This window comes from Leptonotus elevatus, chromosome 2 (genome assembly GCF_054856555.1).
Source record: "Leptonotus elevatus isolate MCC_2025b chromosome 2, RoL_Lele_1.0, whole genome shotgun sequence".
NCBI classification, from domain to species: domain Eukaryota; kingdom Metazoa; phylum Chordata; class Actinopteri; order Syngnathiformes; family Syngnathidae; genus Leptonotus; species Leptonotus elevatus.
In genome coordinates, this window is record NC_141240.1 from 8,681,623 (window position 1) to 8,699,986 (window position 18,364).

The window sequence follows — 18,364 nt, forward strand, 5'->3', positions numbered from 1 at the left end:
ACACACATATCCCGCCTTCCGCCGTATTTTCTTCTTTGCTTGTAAAAAACTAAAAAGCGGCAACTCTTCAGAAAATGTTCTCGGCAAATAATAATAATAATAATAATAATACAATTTATATAGCACCTTTCAAGCAACACAGCACAATGTGCAAACAAACAAACAAAAAATATTTAAAAAATAAAAATAAAATAAAGTATTTAGTAGAAACAGCATCATTTGTGGTGTTTAAAATTTGTGAAACATAAACAAGAGGACTTAAGACATTTTACAACTTGCCTTAAACACGTGTATAAATTAGTTGCTTAATGATGTTTACAGGAGGAAACAAAAGATGCCTCTGCCAAATCTAATATTGGGGTCTAAGGAACTGAGCGATAAAAGAAAAAAGGGGTTCAAAGCAGCACATACCGCCCACTTGTTAAAAAATAGTGACATTCAGAAAGGATGTGAAAGTTGCATTCTCCTTTAAGGATGATTGTTTTCCTTAGTAGTTGGCACTACCTGTCTACATTTGAGTCCAAAGTCCCAGGAAGATATGTGATAATGTTGGTAAACTGTTGGCATCACACTCACACCTCACTGTGGACCTTGACAGACACGGGGCAACTTGTTTTACGTCCACATCATTCAGCATGGATCCTTCTGAAGAAAATGTGTATGAGGACCCAGACATCATCTATCAGAACCAGTCATCGGGTATATATGAAGTGCCTTACGATGAGGCCTCAAGTCAAAAACCAGACTACCAAAACACCGGATTGGCCTTTGGAAGAATACCAACCCCCCCTTTGTTTCCGGCACCCCGTCCACCTCCGAGCAAGGAATGCTGCAAAAATTCCTCTTCGTCTTCATCTTCCTCTTCACATGCTGACAACGAAGACAGCGAGGAGGACACTTGCTGTCGTGAGGAAAAGACGGAAGTTGTGGAGAGGAGCAAACAGTCACATTGGGAGAGTGAGTCTCCAAAGACGGAGGTGGACTATGGGAACTTGGAGCGCAGAGACTCATCGTCATCATCATCATCTGCATCTTCAGCTAGGCAAGCGAGACCCAACATGAACCCGGAGCCTGAAGACAAAAGTAAAATTACCCTGTTTGCTAAGGTAGGTATGAGGATTTTTGATACACGCGGCTGACCAGGTGTGAATGCTTTTATATGCACCTTATGACTGACTGGTAGCCATTTCCGGGTGTAGTCCGCGTTAGAGCCACAATCAGCTAGGATAGACTGACGTTTCCATGTGATCCTGGATAACGCTTCAGAAAGTGAATGAGAGGATGTTAATGTAACCCAAGTTCGGAAAACAATTGAGTTATGTGCAATATATGTATATAAAAAGGTACTTCTTGGCCAAACTACAAAGTATTAGGGCATCTAATAAGGGTATTTGTAAATAATAGTACCGCTTTGCAATTAGGGTATCCTTATAAGGGGTTAATAATTAGGTGAATAATATTTCATATACCGGTAATCTCAGCCTCTTAAAATAATGACCTAAGTCATTTTGACCTTTATTTATCTGCTAAAATTGGTTACATCCTTAGTTTAAACAGAACATTCACTTGTACCCTTGAAATGAAATTATTAATATATATAAATTGTCAGAATGTGGCTTAGTTTTTCAAGTTCTCTAAAAATCTGGGGAAAAAATGATTGACCATTATTTGAATAGGGTGACGATATTATTGTTACATTAATAGCAATAAGTGTTGGTTCACTATTTTGAAGAAGAACTAGTGACACATTTTATAGCAGGGGTGGGCATTAGAATAAATAAATAATAATAATAATGCATTTATTATTTCTATTTATTTATTTTGTACTCTTTTGTTGATTAATTTCTTGAAAATGCTTCAATAAAAATATTTGTAAAATATACAATTTACCTACACTTTACATTTAAAAACTTTACAGGCTAATTAATTCATTATTGTAAGCCATGAAATAAAATATTAGTGAAATAAACATGATCAATTTAATAAAATTTTACAGATTGAACATTTTTATAACCGTCATTTCGTATTATGACTAATACATTCAAATCTTAGTCAAATTAACAAACAATTCAGAATAATGTGATGGTTTTATATTATTTTATTGTATTTTTAAAAAATGGGAAATTAATTATAATTGGAATCATTATAAATAATGCCATGGAAAAGTATTATTATTCATCTATTTTACCAAATCTACAAATGACCGGGCCCATCATTTAAAAAAATCAAACATGGCCCCTTCACAAACTTCACAAAGGTTTCCCTACCCCTGCTTTATTGGCATCTATTCCATTCATCATAAGGAAATAACAAAATATTCACTTAGGGCTCATCTTAATTTTTGTCCTCCTTCAGCATGTTTGAAAATTTGGCAGACTGTGCAGCGCCATACTGGGCGTTCTAGCAGACCAAGGGCGTTGTTTATTTTTTGTTTTTTTACATGCATGGACTCCAGCAAGTCAGTTAATGCTCCCGCCAAATGCAATGTGTACCAATCCTGCACTGAATTTAAAGGAAATGAGAAGAGCCACCTCCATTGGCTGGGAAGCACGTCTGCTGTGTTCACTCCCACAACGGAGCAAACACAAGTTTTTAAATGTGCATATCTACGAAAATACCAAAAGAAAGAAAACTCCACCCATGCGCACTGTTAGACTGTGCTTTGCGCTAGACTTGCGCTGGGCACAAAATTTGGACCCTCAAGCAACTAACTACCATTTCAAACAAAGAGGAAAAGTATTTGAAGTAAATGTGGGCTTACTATTCTGCATGCAAGAGGGCATTCTCACTTTTCTTGAGCTGATTTATTGAAGTTCACTCTAAAAAGAGAATTGTTGAACCAATTTAAGATTAAAAATTGAATTGTTGAACAACTTTTTAAAAATCGATTCTCGATTTTTTTTTAAAGTTGTTCAACAATTCAATTTTTAATCTTAAATTGGTTCAACAATTCTCTTTTTAGTGTTTATAACTATAAAATACTGATTGATAATGTTTTACGAACCCTTAAGATATACCAATTATTATTAAGACCCCTGTCAGCATATTAAACTACATGCTTATTATTATGAATGTATTTTGCAGTCGTATAGAATTGCAATAAAGCATATTGAAAGCTTTTGTTACATTTTAATTATTTTATTTAGTTAAAATAAGCAGTTTGAATGGATGGATGCAAGGATATAGTAAGGTATAAAATGAACATTAATAATGACGATAATAGTTTAAAATGATGCCAATCAAAAGTGAGCTTAATTTTTTTTAAGGCGAAATGTTGCAATACTTCTATTGGATCTTGTTGTTAATGTCTCTCTAATGCTTACATGTGTGTGAGGTTGACTGTGTCTCGTTGTTTTGACAGATCTTCACATTGAGTGGCATGTGTGTGTGGGGGGTGTGTGTGTGTGTGTGTGTGTGTGTGTGTGTGTGTCTCATCATACGGAGTCGCTACGAGTCCAAATATAACTTGAACTGGTGAGAATGTTCTGACAGAGCGTAGGCAGGTTTCTGTCCAGCAGCCATGACAGCCATTTGATCACTCACTAACTAATTCCTGTTTATTGTAGCTTCAGCACTTTCCACGCTTTAGTCCAAAAGCGCCGCCGTATACAGGGCTTATAAATCCCACACTTTGAACACTCCAGTGTTGTAAATGAAAGTAATAAAAAGGGAGGTTATATTACAAGAGAGTGAAGGTGACTTACACGTATTTGTACTGTTAGTATAGCACTGCATGTTCTCAAATTCAATGTGATGAAGTCAAAGCATTGTGTAGCAAAATGATGAACCATACAGAAGGTGAGGTGAGTCATTCAACTACGTTTCAATGTCACCTGCTGATCTTTTGGTGGCGGTGGCCCACCCTGGCCCAACTCACCGGGTTATTTTTGACCGGTACGTCATGCCCCACTGCTGAGCCCATGGGTACACACCGAACACCTCTCTCCTTCTCTCTCTCTCACATGCACTCACACACAAACACCAGCCCTCTTTTGAATCCGTCACACACACCCGCACACACACACATCCCTGGCGCTCATCAGCTGACTGTGACAGAGCTACTATAGCACCAAACAGGCTACACTCAATGGAGCCGGAGTAGAATTTGCAAACACAAATACACACTTGTGGAGCGGAGACGCACAAGCAGCATTTTTTGTGTGTTTCTTTGACTATGACAGATATTGCGGCAGAGGAAGATAAGGACCCAGACATCGAACTTTTTGTCAAGGTGGGGTGTTTATAAGTGTGGTGTGCAACACTACAAATACAAAGATAATGTAGGCTCTATGCAGGACATGTTTTTGTTGTGTTGATTTCCCCCCATGTGAACCTGACACCAATATGCATGGACAATCACTCTCTATCCCTCTCACTGAATTATTAGCCTTCTACTTTCTTTGCAGCTTGAAATGGCCTTGGCTTTCGCTGATGAAGGTTTAGCAAGCGTTTCTTTTTCAATTTCAGACAAGTAGTGACGAAGCATCAGACCTCCTATTTCTTTCAAGGGATCATTTCTTTTTGGTCATTTTTTTTTAGCACAAGCTATGCAAGGGGGCAAAATATCATAATGCAGTTCCGTTCAATACTACTGCAAACTGCAAACAACAAATGAGAATAATTATCACTATTAAGACAGACATTTTGATACATTTCTTGAACTGGATCTCATTTGATTGTGTACCTAGTGCTGTGGTTATATAACAGTAGTTGATATTGTGAGTGAAAATCGAAGAAGCAACGGATGTTGTCAGGTTATGGCAAAAGTAGCAAATTGCCATTAATAGAAAACCACAAGAAAAAGTGCTTGCTCCCGATGAGCATTCAGCCAACTAATGGAAGTAATGTGGATTATTCATGCTGGGTTTAGGCTCATATTACGTGTCTTGTTGCACACACTTGAACACTGACACACACACACCCCAATTTCCCTCAAAAAAGGGCACTGATTCTTTTTTAAAAATTCCTGAAGAGTAGTCTGTGTTACAACCGTTTGTATAAGAGGAAAAAAGACGCTCCCTGAATTGTGTTTGTACCAATAACTGTAAAATTCCAATTTTGTGTATATGTGTATGTGCACAGGCTGGCAGCGATGGGGAGAGCATTGGAAATTGTCCATTCTCACAACGTCTTTTCATGGTCCTATGGCTGAAAGGTGTGGTCTTCAATGTCACCACAGTTGACCTCAAAAGGTAGTAGTCATGATGACACACGATCAATCTATTACAGTACAGCACTGAAAAAATCTCCATTGTTAAAACTCATTCACTGCCATTGACGGCTATAGACGTCAAAAATTAATTTGAACTATTTCTATTAGTTTAAAAAAAAAAATCCACTTTTGTTAACAAGAGTATGAAAACCTAGGATTTTTTTTATTGTACATTTAGAACAGATATAAAATTTGTGATTAAATGACAAATGAAAAAAAAAAGATTATCAAAAATTAGGGGCGTCAGGTAATTACCTTATCGTAATTAATCGCATGACTTCACTAGTTAACTCAGGATTAGTTACAAATTTTATATCTGTTCTAAATGTACATTAAAAAAATCCTAGGTTTGCATACTCTTGTTAACAAAAGTGGAAAAAGATGTTAAACTAATAGAAATAGTTAAAATTAATTTTTGACGTCTGTAGCCGTCAATGGCAGTGAATGAGTTAATGTCTCCTGCATTTTAAAGATTAACTCATTCACTGCCATTGATGACTATAGACGTCAAAGATCTATTTTGACTGGGCTGGCAGTGAATGAGATAAGTCTAAGGGTTCTACTCTACACAGTATATTTGTAGATGGTGCTGGTGCGCTTGAGCGTAAAAACATGCCCATCTTGATTTTGGTGCCAGTGCAAGCCTCGTTTTGCCTGTTTTGGGAATTTGGCAGTCGGCTCTGGGCAATCTGGCGTGCCAAGGACGTTTCCTTTGACATGCGTATGGCGCATCTTACAGTTTGGTGGATGAATGTCGACTTAACTGTACATCCGCTGGAGCCGCATCTGACGTTGGCGTAGGTAGCGTGATGCGACTTTGGCAGACACATTTTGCACCCCACGGACATATGTGGTGGATGTCATCCAGAGATTGGGACTCACAACTCGGACTCGTGAGAGACTTAATTGGGTCAAAAAGCATCACCACGCCAATGTTGGTTATCATGGTTATGCACTATGCAGATGACACACAACTGTATTTATCAATGTCCCCAAAAAACAGTAGTTCAATTGACGTATTGTGTCACTGTCTAGGGCAATATAACAAATGGATAAATCTAAATTTCCTTCAACTATACCAAAACAAAATGGAGGTAATTGTTTTTGGCAATAAAGAAAAGAGGACTGCTGTTAGAAAACACATCGGGTCAGTGTCTTTAAAAACCAAAGACCAACTTTGAAATCTTGGGGTAGACTTAGACCTGACTTTTCAGCAATCATATCAGATCAATTACAGCTTTTTACCAGAATGAAAAATATATCCAGCCTGAAGGACTGCATGCTCCAAGCAGACCAAGAGAAGCTTATCAATGCTTTTATCTCCAGTCGACTTGATTACTGTAACGGTCTTCTGACTGGACTCTCTCAAAAGAACATCAGACTTGCAGCTCGAGTTCTGACCACAACAAAGAGATCAGAATATATCATTTCAGTCCTAAAGGCTTTACATTGGCTCCCAGTTAGCTGTAGAATAGATTTCAAAATTCTGCTACTGGTCTATAAATCACTGAATGGCTCAGGTCCTGAATATAATCAAGAAATGCTGATTGAATATAAACTCAGTAGAGTCTGAGATCTGCAGACGTGGGTCAATTAGTGGAACCCAGAGGTCAAAGCAAACATGGTGAAGCTGCATTTAGCTGTTATGTTGCCCACAAATTGGAAAAAGCTTCCAACATAATTGAGGTCAACCCCGAGTGTAAATGGTTTTAAATCCAAGTTAAAAATATGGCTTTTTTGATGAGGGTCTTCTAAACATTTGTAATCATGTGTTGTCTTTTTCTTATTTGAGCAAACTACTCTTGTTTCTTTACTTGACTCTTAAATGTCTTAATCGTCAATGTGTGTTCTTTTAGTACATTTTGTAAGCTACTTTTGTTTTCTCTGCTTTGCTTTCATATGTCGCTAACTGTTGTGTTTGTTGATGCTTGTAGATGTTGTGTCTTTGCTTGTGTAAAGCACATTTAAGTTGCCTTGTGTATAAAACCATGGACCATGAAATAATTGACAGAAAATTCTGAATCTTTGGAAATTTAGCTTTTATTTTAATATATATATATATATATATATATATATATATATATATATATATATATATATATATTATATATATTATGAAGAAAAGACTGAAATGTCAATTGATGACAAACGATTTATCAATATGATGGATAGCTCGGTTAAGCTAAAGGATGGATGCTATTATCTGCCATTTCCATTTAAAATGGACGATTACAAGTTTCCACATGACAGAAAATAGCAGAACAGCGTGACAAATCTTTGAAAGTTCTGTGAGGACTACACTGTATTTATTGAGTTAATGATTGAAAAAGGATATGCAGAGTCAGTCCCACAGGCCGAATGTCAACCCAGCCATGGGAAGGTGTGGTACATACCCCACCATGTAGTCTACCACCCCAGGAAAGGGAAGTTACGTGTCATATTTGACTGCTCACCATCCTATCAAGGCGTGTCTTTGAACAGCCAACTTATCCAAGGTCCAAACTTGACCAGCTCCTTGATTGGTGTTCTTCTCCGCTTTCGTTTGAAAACGGTGGCTTTCACGGCTGACATCGAAAGTATGTTTCACAGAGTCAAGGTCAAAACATCAGATGTGGACTACCTACGATTTGTCTGGTAGCTACAATGGTGAAGGACTACAGGATGACTGTAAATCTTTTTGGTGCCACATCATCTTCATGCTGTGCAAGTTACGCTCTGAAACGGTCAAAGGCAATCAAGGCAACTTTTCAGCTGAGACCTTTGACACCATTCAGAACAGCTTCTATGTTGATGACTGTTTAAACTCAGTTCCAACAGAGATTCAAAGATGTCAAAGAAGCATGCGCCAAGGGAGGATGAATCCTCACGCAGTGGATGAGCAACAGCAAAGCTGTACTGGCCTCCATCCCAAGAGAGGACCGAGACAAAAGTCAAAGACAAAGTGGCAAAAGTCCTGGATCTGGACACTGAAATACCTCAGGAATTCTAGTCAAAGATACAAAACATTTGTAGCAAACCAAGTCAGCAGGATCAAGGAAACAACACAGGTTACGCAGTGGAGATATGTTGGAACAAAGTTCAACCCTGCAGACCATGCTTCATGAGGGTTGGCTGCTGCAACCTTCCTTGACTGCAGTTGGTTTAAAGGCCCTGCATTCTTAAAGGCACATTGGAAGAGTTGGCCTAAACCTCAGATTGACTCTTACCCACTTAGTTCAGAAGATGCTGAAGTTAAAAGAACCAAAGTCACTGTTAACACATTGCTAACCAGGGACTGTGATGCCACAAACACCCTCCTGCATTACTACTCTGACTGGAATGACCTGCAAAGAGCAGTAGCTTGGTTTCTCAAACTGAAAACTCTACTCATTCAAATTAAGAACAAGCAAAAAGAAGTCCAAATGTCTAGAGCTCTCCAAGATTGGCCGAAAACCATATGGTGAAATTCAAAGAAAGCTTGAACATTGGAACTTTGACCACAGATTACCTGAAAGCTGCAGAAACCGCCATTATACGCTTCTGTCAGATTCAAGGATTTCCAGAAGTGGCTGCCCTGCAAAAGGGAGAATCAAACTTCAAAGGGAATAGCCCTGTCTATTCATTAGATCCACAGATGGAAAAAGGAAGATTAAGCAACCTAGCAATGCCACTTAAAAGAGTTCATCCAGCCATTCTTTCAAAGAAACACCACATTTCCCAGTTTCTCATGAGACACATTCATAAAGAAAACAGGTCAAAGAGTACGAAATCACATGTTGCCATACCTTAGACAAAGGTTTTGGATACCAGCAGCAAGCTCCCTGGCAAAGAAAGCAATTTCTGCATTCACCTCATGCAGACGCCTTCAAGCAAATGTCGGACAACAAAAGATGGCAGCCCTACCTAAGGACCGCATATCTCCGGATATGCCGCCTTTCACCTCCGTAGGAGTAGATTATTTTGGTCCAATCTTTGTGAAAAGAGGCCGTACTGAAGTAAAACGCTATGGTGTCATCTTTACTTGCCTTGCCAGCAAAGCGATTCATCTGGAGGTTGCCCATTCGTTAGACACAGACTCCTGTATCAATGCCTGCAGGCGTTTTGTGTCAAGAAGAGGCCAGGTTAAAGAAATGAGATCAGACAATGGTATGAATTTTGTCTCATCAGAACGGGTTTTGAGAGAAGCCATGAAGACTTAGAATACACAAAAGATGGAGAAAGCTCTTCTTCAAGATGGCATTAAGTGGACGTTTAACCTCCCTGCAGCCCCTCACCAAGGAGGTGCGTGGGAGCGGTTGATTCGGATGGTAAAGAAGGAAGGACTATATACTGTTATGTGTGAAGCTGAATCCATTCTCAATATACCTTTGTTGACCAACGTCTCTGGTGACCCGAATAACTTGGAGGCTTTAACAAGGATGACCTGTACGCCAAGCGTCGGTGGAGACAAGTACAGTACATCGCTGATCTATTTGGGAAAATATGGGTCAAGGAGTACCTTCCTCTGCTCCAAGCTCGGTCAAAATGGAGCCATCAGTGAATAAACTTTGTAAAGGGAGATATTGTGCTTGTTGTAGAACCCACAGCACCACGTGGATCATGGCTGATGGCCAGAGTCATAGAGACCTATCCAGACTCTAATGGTCTAGTCTTCAACGTTCATCTACGAACCAAGACGTGTGAAATGGAGCGACCAATAAACAAGCTATGCTTACTAGTAAGGCCCCTGACTAACAGACCAGATGGCCTCCATGATTACACTACTTGCATATTAATTTAGTTATTACTAAGTACCTAATGCTAGTACTTCTTACATTGTTGATTCTGAGTAATTATGTGAGTTTAAAATCTTGTAAATACAGAAGCATTTCAAGACTTGTGTGCATGTGCCCCAAAGAAGACACTGAGGACGTCTAACGGCTGTAATGTATATGCCAAGTCTGGAGTGGCGCTGTAGCGCAGCCACAGGGAGTTAATGGAAAGCATAGAAGAAGAATCAGTGAAGAAGACGAACACTTTTTTTCTAACTTTATTGCAATCTACAGAACAAACATGGCATTGCATGTATCAAAACGACATGAAAAAGACGAACACAGGATAAGTCACAATGGCGGGTGATTCAAGTACAACACCGCTTGTTGAACGTGGGAATAAAGAAGCAAAATATGAAACATGCATGGTTAAAGTGACACAAGAACAAAGTGCATACACTTGGATGCCTTTCAGGAGAATACACAATCAGAGTGGATAGCAAAGTGCCACCAGTCATTCATCCATGCCGCAAAGTGCCATTTGCTCTTCAAAAGCTACTGAAAAATGAACTTGATTGGATGGAGAACCTGGAAGTGATTGAAAAGCTCGATGAACCAACAGACTGGGTGTGTTCACTTGTTATGGTGGAGAAAAGGAATGGACAACCAAGGTGATCCTAGAGATCTAAATAGAGCAATACTGAGAGAGCATTTTAAACTCCCTACTAGAGAAGAAATAATATCACTGTTCACAAATGCAGAATACTTTAGCAAACTGGATGCATCATCAGGATTTTCGCAATTGAAGCTGGACGATGCGAGTTCAAAACTATGCACATTCAATACACCATTTGGCAGATATAGATTTCGGCGACAGGCCGTCCGGCATTGCTTCAACACTTGAGGTGTATCACAAAACAATACACCATTACACATGATCTATGAGCACCTGGAAAGAGTGGACACATCAATGGATGACATCATTGTGTGGGGAAGCACAAAAACAGAACATGACATGAGACTGAGAAATGTTCTTGAGGCAACCAATAAAGCAAATCTCAAGCTGAATAAAGAAAAGTGCCAGCTTGGTGTAAAATAACTGACATTTGTAGGGAACATCCTGAGCAGTGAAGGCTCTGAAGTCTGTAGATTGCACGCTACAACCGCGAAGTCTCTGATTACATCCATGAAAGACGTATTTGAAGACGTATTTGAAAGACATGATGTGCAAAGTGAGGTTGTTGCAGACAATGGACCACAATTTGCCAACATGAAGTTCAGACAGTTTGCCGAGGCATGGGACTTTGTTCACACATCTAGTCCTCACTACCCGCAGTCCAATGGGCTTGTGGAAAAGTCGGTCCAAATTGTGAAAAGAAAGAAAGAAAGAAAGAAAAAAACAGGTGAGGTTTAAAGACAAAACAAACACATGGACACAGAAAGCAAATGTCCTAAGTGAAGTTCAACCAAGGTCATACACCATTCAGACAGAAGATGGAGCTATCTTGAGACGAAATCGCAAAGATCTTCTCAAGCAACTTGCAATTGAAGAACAGAGGTTTGAGGCTGCAGAACAACCTCGACACACACTCAAGACTCCAACGGACGAATCAGCTACCCATAAGCAAGAACCAACACTCAGAAAATCTTCAAGAAAAGTGAAGCCACCAGAGAGACTCATTGAACAGATTCAAACGTGTTATAAGAGTATAAGCTCTAAGGTCATGACAACATAATATACCTTTAATTAAGTATAGCTGTATATTTGTGTAGTATTGACGGAGATTGGTCTAAACTGATTTTGTTAACTTTAAACTGAGTTTAAAATAACCAAGAGAAATATCATGTATTTTAGTTATATACATAAGGGAAGACAATGTTAAGTTTGCTAAGACATAGCAAGGTTTGATGGTTAAATAATGTACATTAAAAAAAGAAAGAAGATGCAATGATAACAGCAAAAAGCAAATGTTTATTTGCCTATTATTGATTGGTGTAATATTGCAACATCCAGACAGCAGAGGGCGCATGTGAGACAGAGACAGATCTGTATTCCTGTACATCTGTTAGTCCAATTGATATATAAAATACTTTCCTCCTCAAGCAAAGGTTTGGTTTAGTGAGAACCCACAACGAAAACAATACAATCACAACAATGAAAACTGCATATGCCTCACAATTAAGAACACAGTGTAAAGGAAGTTTCTCTTTTCTGATTAGGAAACCAGCTGACCTTCATAACCTGGCCCCCGGGACACATCCACCCTTTCTCACATTCCAGGGGGAGGTGCTGACTGATGTCAATAAAATAGAGGAGTACTTGGAGGAAATGCTGGCTCCACCCAAGTAGGCCTTGTGTACACGCACACACACCCACGCACACACACAGTGGTCTTACTCATAGTCCTAGGTAAAAAACAAAACAATGTCTCAAGTCATACCGACCTGCTTTTTAGGTATCCCAAACTTGCAGTGAAGAACCGTCAATCCAACACAGCGGGAAACGATGTATTTGCCAAGTTCTCAGCTTACATTAAAAACACAAGTCCTGATAAAAATAAGGGTAAGATGAACCAATGAAATCTGTAAGCATTGATAACCCCTCTGCTTTTATTATCTTTTCAACTTGTAGCATGTACATTTTTTTTTTTTAGCATTAGAGCAGAGTCTCAACAAGGCTCTGGTAAAACTGGATGATTATCTGTTGAGCCCGCTAACCGACGAGGTTCTCCTTGTTGATGGAGAATCTGCACGCAAGTACCTGGACGGTGATGAGCTGACGCTGGCTGACTGCAACCTCCTTCCCAAACTTCATGTTGTCAAGGTAATTAGTCGTGATGCGCCTACCTTGGTTGCTGCATTGACTACTGACCATGCGGTTCTCCTATTAATTTACAGGTGGTGGCGAAGAAATACCGCAATTATGACATCCCCTCCCAATACAGAGGTGTGTGGCGTTACCTTGGCAACGCCTACAGCAGAGATGAATTCACCAACACGTGCGCAGCTGATGTGGAGATCGAGCTAGCCTATAAGGATGTTGCTAAAACACTAGGGAAATGAGCTGCACAATCCCTGTCATACTTTTTTTAATTGATAAAATGATTAATTGTGCAACTAACATGATTCCTTGTTGTACTTAAATTTGCTGCTTCGGAAGACAGACGTGCAAGTTTGATGCCATGTTATTTTGTGGAAGAAGACTACTTGCAAAATCCTTGTTTTCTCATGATTATTAACTAAGCAATGACATAGCTAGATTATTTTTGTGAATTAATTCATCATTTTTGGGGCTTGTGACTGTTGTGACATAATTTAGCAAAATGGTAAATTATAAAATGCTGGAGCCAAATTAGCCTGCACTCACAGTTGGGTCAAAAATAACCTAACTATGGGTCCAAAATGGACCGATCCTCTAAGTTTGAGTCAAGAAATGGGTCTTTTAGTGTAAAACAACTCATAAATATTGGACAGATCCTTTACTTGGGTCAAAAAATTGGGTCATTTTGTATAAAACAACCCAGATAGTTGGGTCAAATTGACACATTAAGTGGATCGGTCCGTTTTTGATCCATAATTGGGTTACTTTTGACCCAACTGTTTTTAGAGTGCAATTGACCCCCCCACCCCCTTTTTTTTTTATGAGGCACATTAGTTTTTTTGTACCCCAGATGGAATGACTTTCACTTGTAAATCCCAATCAACACTTTTATAGTTGACATACTTGGCAGTATAAAGCCACTTATAACTTTTCATTTGAACTAATAAATCTGTTCAACATTTGCACACAAACAAATAAACAAGCAGTTTTAGTGCATCCTCACTAAATCACATTTTATTCCTTCGTTTCTGCATGGACATCAAGGTTCACTTTTTCTATTGTACAGCAATTATGTAATGATACATGAATGTGAATTTTGCATGTCTTAACTTCTGCGTGACGACAGTAATACAAATGTTTGTAGCTAAATGCTTGTAATTTGTTATAAATCTTTTTTCATTAAAACTGCAAAATGTAGTGCACTGTATGTCTTCTATTTGAACAATGCATCTATTTTGTGAAAGAGGTTGTTTTACACTGCAAACCGGGTCACCTAGTTATGGATATGATGTGACCTAACATGTAAACAGATCATATGTTCTAAAAAAAAGAGACACAAACACTAAGGATGAGCATTGTCACATTTATTCATAGAAATTCCTTCCCTCTGAAAAGTCACAAATCCTACAGAGTCAGACTATGTTTGCTGTGCCATAAATTTAAAATACCACAAATTTTCATTTTGAAACCCTAAGATGAAGTGAAATGAAATGTTTTAATGAAATTAATCACATCTTAGAATTTTGATTAAAGGTGTATTCAAGGATCGTCTCGAAAAGTAGAAGCCAATCGACTGTTTGTCACTTTTTAAAAATGCGCATGCGGAGGACCATCCTACCAGCTCTCCTGCTCGTCTGGGAAAAACGCCTATCAAATGTTGGGAACGTGCAAGCTCATCTTCATCGTCATCTTCATCAGTCTCTGCAGCCGGCCTCACTTCATAGACGGATGTACTCTTGCGGCTCTTAGCCATTTTCAAAGTATGCGGTGAGATCGGTGGAGCTACAACGATGAATGGCTGAGCACGAAGCTCGCCGGCTACATGCTCCATGCACAGCTAGGAACCAGCATGCACGACGTCGTTAGGACAGATTGATTGACGGGATTGAGAACCAATCCTTAGAATGATCCATCCGGAAGACGCAGCGACAAATTTCGTTGAATACACCTTTAATAATGATTAATCACTTCATGAAAAATCCTTTTTATCAACATTTTTTGCCTGCCAAATTTGAAGTTATGTGTTAATTCCTGCTACATTTAATGTTATGAGGATGTCTTCCACATTTTTTGATCCACTCCAAGCTCTCGTCCGCCTTTTTTTCTAATCAGTTAATTACTTGTCTAATTTAAAAAATAGAACAAATATTGTAAATGTTATATGTAAACATTTATTAAATACTTTACTTAAATGCATGCAGGTATGTTTATAGCTCAAACACAATCTATGCTACCTTTAACGTAACCATCCGCTGTCAAGCTATTGGTTCATCTGCAGCGGTCAAAATCAATAGTGTGATTAATCTGCGTTAATACATAATTAATGCCATAATATTTTGTGATTAATCAATGAGTTAACGCTTTAACTTTGACAGCACTAAATGTAATCCAAGTACCATAATATTAAAGTAATGTAACTTGATAATTACTGGCACTCCAAAACCAAGTATGCTAATGAAGACAAAATAAAAATAAAATACGACAATATATATTTCTATACAGTAGATTTGGGATGGGGGCAGTTTGCAGACTCATTGATTATATGATTTGATTGATTGTGTCCCAGTAGCGTTTTATGCCTAGACATGCCCCTGTCTCCGCTTTTTAATAAAAATATATATATATTATTATTATTTTTAAAAGTTAAGAATCTAAATATTTGCATGAAAAGCACTTCTAAACCATAAATATACAATAATGATGCTGTGTAGCAACGTATTTGTACACCAATGTTCAACTGTGCGAAACCCCCTGTCATTTTTATTATTATTAATAGCTGGGCACAAAAAAATATACCCGACACGGTACCCATTTTTGGGGGGTCCGAGTTACGACCCACCAATTGAGAATCATTTCTTTATCCTTGCTTTCAAGCGCAAGAGGGCTCACTTCCCTACTCTGTGCAGGTTGTAATCTGTTCCCTAACAGAAGGTGGCAGTGAAAACAAAGCAGTTATTGAACGTATTCTCAGAGAGCGTCTCGTGTTTTTCGTCTCCAATTTTATGTTGAACAGATTGTATCTCTAATACACACGATAAAAAAATTCTTCCGAATCTAACAGCAGATAAAATATTTTCAAAGACAATGGTTGAGTAAATGTCAGTGGAACAAAAATATTATTGTTGTCCTACATCGTTTTACGCTTCAGCGGGGGATTGACACTTGTAGACGGTTCCTCCGCTCGATTTTTGCTCGTGGGCTGAGCAACTAAAGGGAGGCTCGTGCGCTGTATGTGGAATTACAAACCAGGCAGTCAATTCACCATTACCTCCGTCGTTTCTTATGGATGTTTCGCCAATTCCCGATTGAGCCGCCTGGCAGTTGACTCCCAACATGAAGTGACACATGGGGTAAGTTCGCGACACTCCTGCTCGTTCTGCGCTTGTTGACTTGTCATTGCGGGGGTACTCGTTTCGTCATGGAGTGCGCGGTGGTCGACCGAGGCCACTTTCAGCCCCAGACGTTGCTGTTGTCGCCCGAGAGGCTGTACTGTAGCTGGCCTGGCACGCCTTTTCAGTAACGAGCAGCCGGCACAACTAAAGGGGCTACCGCCGTCGAGCTAACGTTAACACCAGCTCGTATTCACTCCCAGTCTGGCACTGTTTGGCGTCGCGCGCAAGGGTTCCCGTTGTTTTTATACAGCAGGTGTATTGGCTAACGTAGCATAGTTGTAGATTCACCCGCAGTAGCATCTTGTCGCATGGAGCCCTGTGTGTATCACCGTACCTTTTTAAGGGTATCGTTTTCCTTGAAACCAATCGTGCTGTACCGTAACTGCTACAATATGGCTCCAGTGTTTGCAACCCAGGTGTTATCCTTTTGACACTTTGTACATCATCCTCATGACCTCTTGTGCTGTTGTTTTGCTAGCTCACTGTAATATTTCGCTTGTTACATCTTCTCACAACTGGAAACAAAGTTCAGATATTTCGTTCGATAAGCTTAGTCCTTGAAATGTATAACCTGCCCTGAGAGGTTGTGGCAGCAGTATTTTTTGTTTACTGGTTTGCGTGCAATGCTTACCACGTGTTTGAGAACCTGCCAGAACAGCAAAACACGAAACTCATGATCATATCAAAGGAACAAGACAGATGCTTGAACTCATAGAAGAGAGTTTTATTGTCATTGTAACAGGAATAATCAAATACTGTAGTGACTTGCATAGAAGTATTACATCTCATCCCAAATGCGGGTGGTGGAACGTTTTCCTAACTCAGAGCCGTTTCTAACATATTACAGTTACTCGCCACACAAAATCTAATGAAAAATATAATAAAACATATGAGCAAATGCTCATGATATTGACCCAGCAGATGCTACAAGCTGCAGGCTGGAATTTAATGCAGAGAGTGATGACCATCCAGAGGTGAGCCGCCATCAGCGCTCCTGGCTTTACAAAGTGCTCTTTCAGCTGCATTTTTGCTGAAGTATTTGGGATTATAAATCCTGGTGAAAAGGAGCTTTGCTTCAGAGGCACGCCTCACTGGCAAGAAATCATAGCAGGGGGGTGTGCATGTGTGTAGGGTGGGCTATCTTGGAGAGGCAGAAGGAGCAGTAAGATGGTGAAATGGGGGGGGGGGGGGGGGGGCAGAGGACTTGGCTGAGCTGATGGAATCCACGTAGAGATGTGGAACACTTGGCTTTTCAGTCAGAAATGCACCCATTTTTTTCACTTTTATAGTGGCGCGGCTGCACCTACAAACTAAGTAACTGATCCCTTAAATAAATGATTTTATCCTCACTGCCAGGGCTCTTATAGTACAAAGATTCAACTGAGGTATGAAATTAAGAGATGATTGCATTATATGTGACGTATTGTAGCTGTAAACCATGACTCATCGGTGAAGAATCTTGGTGCTTCATTAATCTCTGCATTAATTTATTTGTTCCACACACCTGAACAATAGGTAAAGAGCAAGTTAGAATATAGCAGCGTACTTTGCCTTGGCTGATTGTTTACATACATTTTCAAACAAACAGTGAAAGAATAATAAGAATGCCACAAGTGCGCATGTTTTTCAATAAACGCATGAAGAAGACACGTGTGTTTTTGACTTTTAGATACAAGACTTTGTAACAAGAAAAATAATGTTTATCGCAGATAACCAAAAGAAAAGCAAAACACGGTCACATTCTGCAATGGACTGTAGTTGCGTGCAATGACCACACACGTAGTCAAGAGTTATGTATCAGTAGAAAAAAAAGTGGTATCAAACATCCTTAATCCTCACCATGCGCCATGACGTGCTTTCTGTAAATGAACTGACTCGCTTTCATTTTTTGCAGCCCACATAATACTCCCATGTTCCAATAATATTAATGATAATGATTTAGGTAATAATACTACTATTATCATGGCAAAGCATTCATTCATTAAAACGGTTCTGCTGTAACATTTCACAAGTGGAAAGTATTGGCCACTTTTTTTTTCCAGGATTCAAAATATGAATTTCCGTTTCATAATATGGGGACGTAAGTATAAGTATAGCCTATCAAATGTACATAAGCTTTGACATATAGACGAAAAATGTATCTCCAGGTTTAACCAGCAAGACAACGAGACCCCCGACAGCCAACCAGCGTCATGTCAAATATGCACAA

The 18,364-nt window shown here is 39.2% G+C and overlaps 2 protein-coding genes across 3 annotated transcripts in view; both read left to right on the forward strand.

The window, feature by feature from the left end:
* Positions 1 to 635: 635 nt before the first annotated feature.
* On the forward strand, positions 636 to 13,755 carry clic5a (CLIC family member 5a). Of its 2 annotated transcripts, none has more exons than XM_086068481.1 (6): positions 636 to 1,106; positions 5,083 to 5,192; positions 12,163 to 12,288; positions 12,399 to 12,505; positions 12,597 to 12,766; positions 12,841 to 13,755. In XM_086068481.1, exons 1-6 carry the CDS (start codon positions 636 to 638, stop codon positions 13,003 to 13,005), a joined length of 1,149 nt encoding a protein of 382 aa, XP_085924607.1. In that variant the 3' UTR covers positions 13,006 to 13,755. The 2 variants fall into 2 exon arrangements, with proteins under 2 accessions (XP_085924607.1, XP_085924608.1); XM_086068482.1 differs by lacking the exon at positions 636 to 1,106 and adding an exon at positions 4,041 to 4,231.
* A 2,199-nt stretch (positions 13,756 to 15,954) lies between these two features.
* mgat5 (alpha-1,6-mannosylglycoprotein 6-beta-N-acetylglucosaminyltransferase) overlaps positions 15,955 to 18,364 on the forward strand; it is an 80,158-nt gene continuing 77,748 nt past the window's right edge. The window contains exon 1 of the mRNA XM_086067602.1: positions 15,955 to 16,113. The gene's annotated coding sequence lies outside the window, so the exon portion shown is untranslated. The remainder of the gene's footprint in view (positions 16,114 to 18,364) is intronic.

What these genes read in the sequence shown, in the direction of transcription:
- clic5a (XM_086068481.1), top strand. Translation starts at nt 636, where the DNA reads ATGGATCCTTCTGAAGAAAATGTGTATGAGGACCCAGACATCATCTAT. An exon ending in ACCACAGTTGACCTCAAAAG is followed by an intron (nt 5,193 to 12,162) that starts GTAGTAGTCATG and finishes TTTTCTGATTAG; the next exon opens with GAAACCAGCTGACCTTCATA. An exon ending in GAAATGCTGGCTCCACCCAA is followed by an intron (nt 12,289 to 12,398) that starts GTAGGCCTTGTG and finishes CCTGCTTTTTAG; the next exon opens with GTATCCCAAACTTGCAGTGA.